This window comes from Coptis chinensis, chromosome 6, assembly GCF_015680905.1.
Source record: "Coptis chinensis isolate HL-2020 chromosome 6, ASM1568090v1, whole genome shotgun sequence".
Classification (NCBI taxonomy): Eukaryota; Viridiplantae; Streptophyta; class Magnoliopsida; order Ranunculales; family Ranunculaceae; genus Coptis; species Coptis chinensis.
The window spans coordinates 18,882,215-18,894,389 of NC_141461.1; the positions used below are offsets into that span (position 1 = coordinate 18,882,215).

General features: G+C 37.7%; 1 protein-coding gene across 1 annotated transcript; it reads left to right on the forward strand.

Annotated features, from left to right (window-relative positions):
• Nucleotides 1-2,862: 2,862 nt before the first annotated feature.
• Nucleotides 2,863-4,703, forward strand: LOC147491936 (cytochrome P450 81Q32-like). The gene is made up of 2 exons (XM_086569044.1): nucleotides 2,863-3,843; nucleotides 3,990-4,703. The coding sequence occupies exons 1-2, from the start codon at nucleotides 2,941-2,943 to the stop codon at nucleotides 4,611-4,613; spliced, it is 1,527 nt and encodes a 508-aa protein (XP_086425170.1). The 5' UTR covers nucleotides 2,863-2,940; the 3' UTR covers nucleotides 4,614-4,703.
• Nucleotides 4,704-12,175: the final 7,472 nt, after the last annotated feature.

Sequence of the window (12,175 nt, forward strand, 5' to 3'; positions counted from 1 at the left end):
GATATGTAACCAGGCACTCTGATACCATGTTGTGAGATGCTAGGAGAATCATAACAACATTATAGTATTAAAGGTCTTTATGTATTTGATAAAGAAGAAGTTTAATGGAGGCTAGAGAATTAGGGTTCTTATAATACCTATTACAGTACACTAAGTTACATATAAATAAGTCTAACACACTAAAATAGGAAACACTAAACACGGTCCGTTCTGACAGACCGAACTGATAGGCGCACACCTATAACTACCACATAGATGATAGGCACACGCCTGTATACTTCAACAAAGACCAACAAAGGCAACGAGGTGGTGGTAGGTGTTTGAGTGTTTCAGCTCCAGTCTTGTTTTCACGAGTTTGGACTAAAGTTTCAGAAAAACATGAGCCAAAGGGGGTTGAGGGAATGGAAGAAGAGACCTCCATGATGTGCAAACTCCGCGGAAACTAAAGATATGTGCTGCAACTTCAAGTTTGGTGCCAATGAATGCTATGAGTTCGTTTGGAATTTGAGACCAATCTGCCATTTTTTTGTTTTTATCTAAAAGCAATATATTTCCCCCTTCTGAAACCCTTCCAATTCCAATTTGGTGTGGTGGGGGGGACGTAACAAGCCTTACCGTAAAGGCTATAAGATAATACCAACACTGCACAATCAACTTAGACTTTAAAATTACAAATACTTGACTTGTCAAGCCTATAACAACCTATAAGCATCTCTAGGAAGATTTTGGGCGCATTAGAAAAAATCTCATGACAATCCGTACTAGTTGCAAGCCTAGCTAAAGCATTTGCGACACAGTTACCCTATGTGAAAACATAAATAAATGAAGCATTTAAATATCTCACCAATTGAAGAACCGTTAGCCATGCAGGTTCGTCTTAGAAACCAAGGGGGCCCTTTCTCTCCATAGAACAAACCCATATAAATCTTCAAACCCTCCAACACAGGAAATAGCTCAGCCTATGTATTAGAACCATGTCCAAAAGAAAAGGCAAAAACTTCACAAAATAAACCAGTATGATCCCTTATTATTTTCTCTCCACCATCGTCGAAATTGAGTTTGTGCAGTGGTTTTTTTTACAAGTAACAAGAGTAGGACATTTCACCGTTACCAATCTATCTTCCACCCCCAAAGCTTGCAAATATAGTTTAACTCGTTAAAGTATAGGCCTTGATAGAAAGGATCGTTGTATACACTTTGGTCGACTACATATTCTCTTTCTTAGAGTTTATTCCTTTATTTCACACACGAAATTGGGCTAGAAAGCCCCATAAATCAATAATTACCTGAATTATTTTCCAGGGCTTATTTTAAACCAAATACAGTTCTAAGGAACTGTTCTGCATGAAGTATGTATGCGGTGACTGGTGAGATGATCAGTGACCTCATGCCCTCATGGTGGAATGGAAAATTGGAATCAGAGAGGATGTGGAGTGTGGACTCTAGAGTAGCAATGTTAGAGTTTGCCCATTTTCAGCTGGGTGCCTCTTTTGGGAACATAGGTTTTACCAGAAATATAATATATTCGGTATTTGGAAAGCCGATACATATAGCCTAAAGTAACCCGGTCCCAGACTGTTTCTATCGGATCAGATCAGGCACCAAACGGTAGAAGGTAGTAATTTGATCGAGGAACTGAAACTCGTGTCATACTGTCATCTAATTTCCAACCAAGAGCTAATTTAAATTCAGTTGGGTCAACACGGTTGGTAATGCTACCATTTTGTCGGGCAATTCTACTGCCAGCATATATGATATATCCATACATTCTTAGGTCAGGTAGCTGAATGTCAACAGTCCGGCATTTGTTCACTTAGTCCCAACTAATTATGAATCTAGCAATTTGTGCATATTTTTCTTCAACATGACCAATGAATGTTTTGTTTTTCACATCGTAGAATTATAACTACCAGGAAATGATTGAGAGCTCCTTTCACAAGCAAGTTTTTTTTTTTTTTTTTTTTTTTTTTTTGAAATATGTAGAGGTTTAAGACATACCCACACCGGTTATATTGAAGGACTCCGGCCGGCCCTATGTTTCAAAGAGCCCAATACAAAGTCTGAAAAATTAGGTTTTTATTTGGGTTTCTTACACTATAGTGGGTTTTTAACAGCTTTCACATGACTTTTTTTTTAGTTTATATTGGGGGCCCTATGCAAAGTATTAGACAGCATAAACCTAGGGCCAGTCCTAGAAGGACTCTAGTCCGAAGGTTTACATTATTCGGAGGTTTATCAACCTCGAAGGGAACCTAGTCTGAAGGCTCTCGCCGATGCGCCATTTTGAGGAGATCCAACCGCTTCCACCACATAAAGACTTGCTTTCGTTCTTCGGTTCACCCATCGTAGCAGCACTATGTCTCTAGCATGAAGGCTCACTTCGCCCTTCATATAATTACATAATAAAAAAAAAAAACCCAATCGACCACTTGGTGGGATTCAAACGTACTTGTACACAATCAATTTAGCATCAGAAAAAAATACTGTGGGTGATTGACAAACAAAACTCCCGTCGACCATGAGACTGGGACAGGTCAACTTTCTTGGTCCAAGAAACTGAAGAAAGCTAGAGAAATAATTGTCGTATAGCTGCAGCATGAATAAAAAAGTTTGATAGACCATGCAGCAATGACTCAGCACTATACAGTATACACTGACATACTTGCTTACATAAATCTCTTGACATACTTCCTTACGTCAAGTGGTAATGAAAAATCCACAATGCCCCTCATCCAAATGTCCATGCTGCCTTAAGATACATGACATTATCATCCTGCCGCTCGTGTTGCTCTGCAAAATAAAGGCTACTTGTGGCCTGGCTCATATTACAAGTTCTTTTCCAGAAACCATTTTATATAAAGTTTCTAACGCTAACTAGCAGCAAATATCCTAACTCTAATAACTAGCTGCATTTGGTTCATCTATTTCCTTTGCTTTATTATGGAGCTTCTGTACTACTTCTTGCTCACCTTGTTCATCATCTTTATGAGAAAGTTGTTATTACAAGCAAATAAGAACCTTCCACCAAGTCCATTTGCTATTCCAATTCTAGGCCACCTTCACCTTTTCAAGCAGCCCCTCAATAGAACATTACAGACTCTATCAGACAAATATGGTCCAGTCTTGTTCCTAAAATTTGGAGCAAGGCGTATCCTCTTAATATCTTCCCTATCTTTGGTAGAAGAATGCTTCACCAAGAACGATATCGTCTTTGCAAACCGTCCTCATACAGTTACTGTAGGCCATTTAAATTACAATTACACCACCGTTGCATTCGCTCCATATGGTGATCTATGGCGTAACATCCGTCGCATCACTACCATTGAAATCTTCTCATCAAAGAGTCTACAAATGTCTTCCACCATACGTAGAGAGGAAATCCATTGTCTTATTAAAAATTTGTTCCAAAGTTCCAAGCGTGGATTGCACCATTTTAATTTAAAGTTGATGTTTTCTAAGCTAATGTTTAATGTTATGATGAGGATGGTAGCTGGTAAGAGATGTTTCGAGGAGTGCATGGGTCTTGATGAACAGAAACGGCTTCATGTTCATCTTAAAGAGTGCTTTATGCCTAGGCAGTTATTAAATATGGAGGATTTCTTGCCTATTTTAAGGTGGATTGGACTTTATGGGAGGGAGGAGAAATTTGTAATTAACTTGCAGAAAATGCGAGACTCATTTTTGCAAGAAATGATCGATGACTATCGGCGAAAGAATATTAGGTCATCTACTACATCAATAGCAGAAGAAATGAGCAAGACAACTATACTTGATGCTCTCTTATCCATCCAAGAAGCAGAACCTGAACATTACTCGGATGAAATCATCAAAGGAATTATTTTGGTAAGCATCTATCATTTCATATTTTTTGTCTGTATCTGTGTAAGGGGTTGATTATTATTAATGGATTTGAAGAACCAACATTGTTGTAGGACCTTGATTTTACATTTTTACCTAATTTCTAGATTGGTAATTGCATCTATGTGTAGCTTCTGTTCGCAGCTGGGACAGACACAACGTCCTTAACGTTGGAATGGGCATTTTCCCTTTTAGTCAACAATCCAGATATACTACATAAAGCGCGATCAGAGATAGACAACCACGCACAAGGCCGCGTACTTGATAATTATGATCTTGCCAAGCTTCCCTACATCCATTGCATCGTCAATGAGACACTAAGATTATATCCACCAACTCCACTTCTACTACCTCATGTGTCATCAGAAGAGTGCATAGTTGGAGGATACAGGATACCACGTGGAACAATCTTATTCGCCAACATTTGGGCCATTCATAGGGATCCCAAGGTGTGGGTAGAGCCTACAAAGTTCATGCCTGAGAGGTTTGAAGGTGTACAAGGTGAAAAGGAATTGGGGGTCAAGTTTAGTCCATTTGGTCTTGGGAGAAGAGGTTGCCCTGGAGCTGGTATGGCTATCCGTATGTTGGCCTTGGCTTTGGGTACACTTATTCAGTGCTTTGAGTGGGAAAGAGTTGGGGAAGAGCAAGTGGAGATGAACGAAAAAAACACGGGGGTCACCATGCCCAAGGCTATGCCCTTGGTTGTTACGTGTAAACCGCATCCAAAAATGGTGAATGCTCTCTCTCAAATCTGAATTGTAAACGTCTACTTTGTTCTTCTAAAGTTGTATAACTTTATTATGGTTTTTTTTTTCGATAATATAACTTTATGATGTACCACTATCTATGCCGACTATACTATACTTCGTTATAATGAGGGCGTGGGGAGCTAACTGGAGAAGCCGCCCTTGTCTTTTTCCTAAAAAAGAGCCTCACCCAAAATCAAACGAAACGTGACAAAATTATTTGGGCCAATTTTTACACAACATGCAAGACACTTGCATATATACCAGTGGCCTGGTCGGTATAAGAGAATCTCTAGGTTGAGGCATAAACTGCATATTTGCCTCCATTATTTGGAATTTCATCAAAACCCATTTTTAGGTGGAGGCAAATGTGGAGACATCAATTGTCTAGCCGTATTTGTGGAGGCAAATTTGCGGTTTTGGAGGCAGATGTGGTGCGACAGTGGTAATGTTGTGCGCCGGGCAAAAAACGGCCGGAATTTTACCTCCATATATCTACACTCATTTCTTCATTTTACATACACTCAACCATTTCACACACAACTACTCTCAATGTCACAAAAAAAAAGTAGTAGGGTTCAAGTTGGACAAATGAAGAAAACATTGCTCTTACTAGAGCGTGGATTGAGATTATTGGAAACGAATTATAGTTAAGATGAATCAAATTCAAGGTTTTGATAAAAACCGTTAGACAAAAACCGTAAGTGGAAAGCAGTCTTACAACATGTTGGTCATTTTTTTTACCGTTCTTGAACAAATATCATGTCATACTAAGAAAACTTGAAGAATAACCTCCAAGCAGGTGGGGACGTGAGGACATTGTAAGTTTCGACAAACTTCTTTAATTTATATTCCGTTTTCTTTATGCTTTTACTATAGACTATTTGATATTGATCGATTTTGTTTTTTTTTTTGTTTTGTTTTTTATAAACGTAGCTTAAAGATACGACAACAACTTATGCGGTAACCACTGGGAAACCATGGACATGGCAAGATTGTTATATCCTAGTCAAAGATACGCCGAAGTGGCAAAGAACTCAGTTACGCAACGAAACTCTTGCACCAAGACCAAGAAAGAAAGTAAGATCTAGAGATCTAAAAGGCTTTGATTCTTCACCATCAACCCCCTCAATGCCTCACTTTCCCCTAACTTCTGAGTTTGGCCCTTCACTTTATTCGAAATACGACCCTAGTAGTTAGGGAAGGGATTGGGTCGGGTAGACCTGAATCCGACCCGATTATCGAATACAATAGGTTCGGGTGCATTTTTATATCCGTTTATTTATTCGGGTCGGGTTCGAATATAATTTTTGGGTTTTTTTTTGAATTTCTAGTGTTATCCGATCGGGTCGGTCAGGTTTGGATATTAAATTTCGGTTTTATTCAGGTTCGGGTTTAGATATTGTAAAACTATTCGGATTCGGATTCGGATATAGCTATATCTGACCCGAACCCGACCCGATCCCTGCCCTACTAGTAGTATTGAAGGTTTCTTGGAGAGGTCCATTGGCAGGAAGCAGAGCAAAGAAATCAAGAAGAACATGAAAGTTGTTTTTATTATCGATGGTAATGTTGCATCCACTAGCTGCTAAAAATCTGGATGCTTTTGTTGAGTCTTTTAAAAACCGAAGACATAGAGAAGAGATTCTAAATTAGCAATAGCAAGTTATGATGAAATTGAAGCAAGAGAAGACAGATACAAAGTTATTTTTGAATTGAAGCAAGAAAAACTCTGTGTTAGAGAGGAGGAAAATGAGGTTAAGTTGTTGGCAATGTCACTTGACAAACTCAATCCTCATGCGCAGAGGGTTTTAGAGCTAAAATAAGAAGCAATTGTAGCTAAATATGAATAGATGTCGTTCTATTAATAAAAATTGCAATTCTTTTGCTAAATCAAATTCCTACAACTAATATAATCTATACCAAAAAAAATGTGTGAAATGGCTACAGTTTGAGTGTCGCACGAATTTATTTTCGCATAGCACGCGACAATATCAATATATGTCGCACATGGTAGGCCTTATGTGCAAGGTTTGCGATTGATATTTGCCTCCACCTAGAGTTGGTCAAATTTTGGCCTCAAACATACAGTTGATGCCTCCACCGCCTAGAGATGCTCTAATGATTAGCAACATTACATGCAACTGAGTTTAAAGAACCTGGTTCGACGTGGCTATACCCTTCGCTTTAGTATAAATACTTCGAGGACTAATTTGTTTGTCTTGTAGCACATTAATCAACTTAAATATATTGTTACCCCATCGCAGCATCATTTGGGCAAAAGGAACATGTATAATACAAAGTAGACTGCGTTTAAGACAGTAAGTCTAAGAATACCACGACCCCATTGATTGGTTGGTAGTGTGGTTGACTATTAGCTAGCTTGGTCATGGGATCAAGTGGTGGTAAAACACCAAAAAGAAGCAAAAAAACAAAAAAAAAGTCATAGAATGACAATGTGTCATCTAGGTCGTCCCTCCCCGTCATGCTCTAATCGAATGGTTCCTACTTGTGAATTATTGAATTAGCTAAAGCAAATAATGCCCACCTTCTTTCTTCTATCCAAGGTTTCTTTTAAAATTTCAATCTCATAAAAGTATCATCCTGTTTGGGTAAGAACTCATCCAGACACACTATTGAATCTACAACTATTGAATCTACAAGGGAAGATGTTGTATAAAGAGTGAGACTATGCCTTTAATGGTTGCTTACGTATCCAGAATATGTTTCCAGAATCAAGTCTCCAAAACGTATTTTTTTGTTAAGTGAAGAGTCTTATTTATAGAAATAAAAAATAAGAGTTCTGAGAGCACAAGGACTTTCACTAGATAAGACTGGTTAATTGAACATGTGACCGGCTCAGATGATTAACTGGACCTGTGGGCCGTCCAGATCGATGTCTAACTTAATATGTGAGCTGTTCAAGTGGCTAACTAGAATTGTGAGCCGTCCAAGTGGCTAAGTGGACATGTGAGCCATTCAAGTGGCTAACTGGAACTGTGAGTCGTCCAGGTAGCTAAGTGGACATGTGAGCCGTCCAGGTATACAACTAAGACTTGAGCCGTCCAGGTAACCAAGGATCGGTCTCTTAGACTTAATGTAAAGACTAAGTCCCTAATAAAGTCGTTAGTCAGGGTACGAATGTGGAGGTATGTACATTGCTCCCTCTTTGCCATATGGAATTTATTGGATGTGGCAAAGAAAAAATAGGAAAAAGAAATTGAACCATATTAACCGGTAAAGTAATTAGACCATGTATTCTAAATAAACATCATTGACATATATATAAACATATTGGTGTGATGAAATGCTCAAGGTTTATTAGTTTGGGTCGGCTAAACTAATTTGTTGATATATCTCGATAAATTGTATATCGATATTTCCGACATATATTACCGAATAAATAGATAAGGATTGAAAGTCGATATAACATCAATATATCGGTTGACTTTTTGGAATATGGTGTTTTGATTATATCGGTGAGATATCCGATATTTTTAGAATGTTGAAAGAGTGGATATATTTCGAAATTTTTGGGCCTTGGGCTAAAAGTTGTATATGCTGATTATTAAATAGATAAGGATTAGTCAACATCAAAGTGGAATTGGTGTTTTGATTAATACGGAATGTTGAAAGAGTGGATTACTTCAAGGCTTAAAGTAAAAGTACGTAATCCCATTTTATCAGGAGAATGAGAGGTAGCTAATATCTTGTTTTTATTCTATATAAAAGGTGACGTATACTTGTGTTTAAGTTATAAAAAAATTAAGGAACAATTCGTCTAAGAAGTGTAAAATACCCGATCCTGATATATGGTAATTATGAGCAGGAATAAGTATGACACGAAAGTCTGAAGTAGCCATGAAGATGCGAGAATGACGATGGTAACATGTACCGGTGAAACTATTCGATGACGATAGTTAGAGCGTTCTTCTGTGACGAGATCTATTATTTGCGTAACTGGTATATGGAAGGAATGAAAGGTCTTTATCAGCTGAAGAACTTCGATGTTAAGTAACTTGAAATTTTTAGCACAAAACATCCAGTGGAAGAGGGAGAAATGGTCGTAACGTGTGCACAAATGGACCAAGGTTTAACAATCCTGCTGGATTATGACGCTGCACGATTATTGTCTTTATGACAGATTGCACCAATACAAATCGGGATGCCGCTATGGTTGGTATTTGCACGAGCTAAAGCCTTGGCAAAAAGCTACAAGCATCCCTTTGGTTTTGAAGAATTGTTCCTTTTGCTACGACCGCAATGTCGCATTGAGGAAGATGGGTCGTTATATTTCACCATGGATTGGAAGATTGAGAAGAAGTTTAAAGGCTTACCAAAAGGTTACAAATACTGGGATAAATATTGTTTTCTCTTCTGAGGACCATGGAATCCCCATGGAATACGTGTTCCAAATAAAATACGAGGTACGAAAAGCATTAACTTCTCACATTGAGTTTTACTGATTTTGCATTTTTGTATATTTGAATGTTTAAATGATGTTATTTATTTGTGATGCTCTATAGATGAATGCCCTATTATTCCGAATATCGAGATTGGAAAACGAGCTGCAGAGAACTTACAATTTTATTTTAGTAGTGACCGTGAGAAACATATTCTTGATTTATCTTGGCCTAATGAGGTTGCTTATTGGGGTTGGCGTAGCGAGAGTCAAAATGACCGTGAGAAACTTTCTGGACCAAAAACGCATCAAGAGCAATACGTTGCACCCAAAGATCAATTGACAGATAGGCGCCGAAGTAATGGAACGAATCTTAGAAGTGATTGCTTGCCAAGGAAATTATCGCTTAATTCTAGAGAGGGCTCAAATAAAAAAAAACGAAAACTAACCAATGAAGTGCAAGATGATGATATGGAGTGGAGAACACATGTAGTGTCAACTAAGGCATCCGCAGAGGACGATAGAAGGAACAAACAAAAAGTTGACAAAAATTTAATTAGCAGTAGCGTTGAGTCCACAATCTCACAAAACCGTTCTAATGATGTTGTGGAGCCCAAAGCATGTGAAGATAATGCTCCTTAGTGTGTTGCTAAAGCATACCTCGTCGCAACTAGCAAAGATGCAGCAATGACTATTTCACCTGTTATAGAAATTAGCTCAGAAACTGAAGATAACCAACTGCAGCCTTCAAGGAGTGGACTTTCCCAGGCCAATAAGGTTCATGTTATTGCTGATAGCTCTACGCAAGATGTTGTTGCTCCTTTACAAATTGTAAACACCACAATAATGCAAGCTACTGCACTTACTTCAATTGGTTTACTGGAAGAAGACATGATAGATACATTAAGAACTACCAAAATGCTTGACTTTGATCTGCTTGATGATTACGTTAACAAACATTTGATGCAACCCACTTTTGGAGAGAACCTTCAATTTGGTAACTTGATTTGTATAGGTGATACTTCACATTTTTGCAATATGGGGATGCAAAAGTTGCAAGAGGTTAGTAATGTCCATAACATTTAAATTAAAGGATTTATTATAGTTTATTGTAGTAATAAATTTATTTTTGTAGGCTAAGGAGAGTTTTGCTAAAGCAATGATAATGCTTGGTAAAGAAAAAGAATGGGGTCTATCACCACTGATAATAGAGAAGCTTCAGAATGATAAAGACGAGGCCACAGCTGAGGTTGCCAAAGTCAATAATGAGTCGTCGGTTTTAAAAGAACGAGTGTCTGCTCTAGAGCATGAAAAAGATTATTTGGTGCAACAAAAAATGGCTATGGAGAAAGCAATAAAAGTGAAAGAGACAGATTATAAGAAAATTGAGCGAGAATTGCGCATTGAAAAAGGTACCCTAGTTGCATTGAATCCAAAGCTCTTCGCAACTTTACTTGAAAATGCTCAGTTGGAGGCTTCAACTAAGAAGAATGTCAACTTGCTGAATGGAACGCGTGATGTGCTAAAAAACGCTCTGGAACATTATACTTTGCTATATGATTCTCGTCCATTAAAAGAGAATGGTGGTATACTTCTTCCTAGTGCTATAGAAGATGCCATTGAAGTTCTCGGCTTAGAAGATGATTTAGGAGGAGATTCAACCCCTTCTAAAGAAGAAGACGAACAATCATCTTAAATTGTCATCTATTTATCGTAGAATTAGTAGTTAATCAGATGTTTCGATTAAAATCTCATAATGAGGTGGAGGTAGGAAGTAGACTCTAGTTTTTTTTCCAGTGTGTTTGGAAGCTAGTACGAGATTAATAAGACAACAACTTTGCTCCTTTTCATTTCGACTTCTTATGCGTTGAAGTATGTATTAGTTTCAATAATGCAAGCACCTTAAGAGCTTAACTGTGATGTAGAACATGCACACAGTAAGAAGGCTCCTGAGAAAATGGATGTGTACAGCTTTGGTATTGTGCTATTAGAGCTAGTAACTGGCAAGCAAGTAGAACAGGAAGAATCAGGGGACTCCATTGATGTTGTGAGGTGGGTTAGAAGAAAAATTAACATAAAAAATGGAGCAATTCAAGTACATCCCAAGATTTTTGATTCAATTAAGCAAGAAATGTTGGTTGTTCTAGAAATAGCTCTTAGTTGCCCTTCTATTATGCTAGAGAAACGACCAATGCTGTTAGAGGTCGTCAGATCAATTCAATATATATCCACTCTAGGACTCACATCACATGTGTATTTTCTAGTGAAGGAGTTTTCCTCCTCTCACGTGCAGTTACAAACATAGCTTTAGTTCATCCTCTACTACACTATTTAAAAAAATTTCCCAATTTCAGGATTTTCAGCTGAAGTTCATATGGTTATTGTTTGAGATAGCGATATGTATTAGCAAATTACCTTTGATATAACAAAGTAACTTGGATATCCCACTGATCATGTATTTGAAAAAGTCTAAGACGTCATTTAGCGTTACATTCTAATTGAACGTATGTCGAAGATGGAATCTTATCACTGATTTGTTTAAATCCGTAAATAGAATACGTACTGCTCATACAATTTGTACATCATACGATCAATTTGACTCGATGATTTACTTAAAAATTACTCAATGTTTTGAGGGTCATTGATGAATTTTAAAGCAGAGAAATGAACACTCATGGGGAGCTTGAACGAAGCTATAACAATTTTTAGAATCGACTCAAGCATAAACATTGAAATGTTAACCTGCTTTATGGCGTTTATTGTATATATTTTGGTATCACAAACCAAATTTCATGGCTTTGAGTGTATACAGTTTGTTATTGCAAACACAAATTCCATGATTTTGACTGCATAGAGTTTGGTATCACAAACGCAAACTCCATGACTTTGAATGCACAGAGTTTGGTATCGCAAACGCAAATTCCATGACTTTGAATGCACAGAGTTTGGTATCGCAAACGCAAACTACATGACTTTGAATGCACAGAGTTTGGTATCGCAAACGCAAACTCCATGACTTTGAATGCACATAGGTTGTTATCGCAAACGCAAACTCTATGACTTTGAATGCACATAGTTTGAATTGCAAACACAAATTCTGATAGTAACAAGAATAGTAATAATATATACCCCGAAGTGTAAGCGATGATTGAAATAAATGCTAACAAAT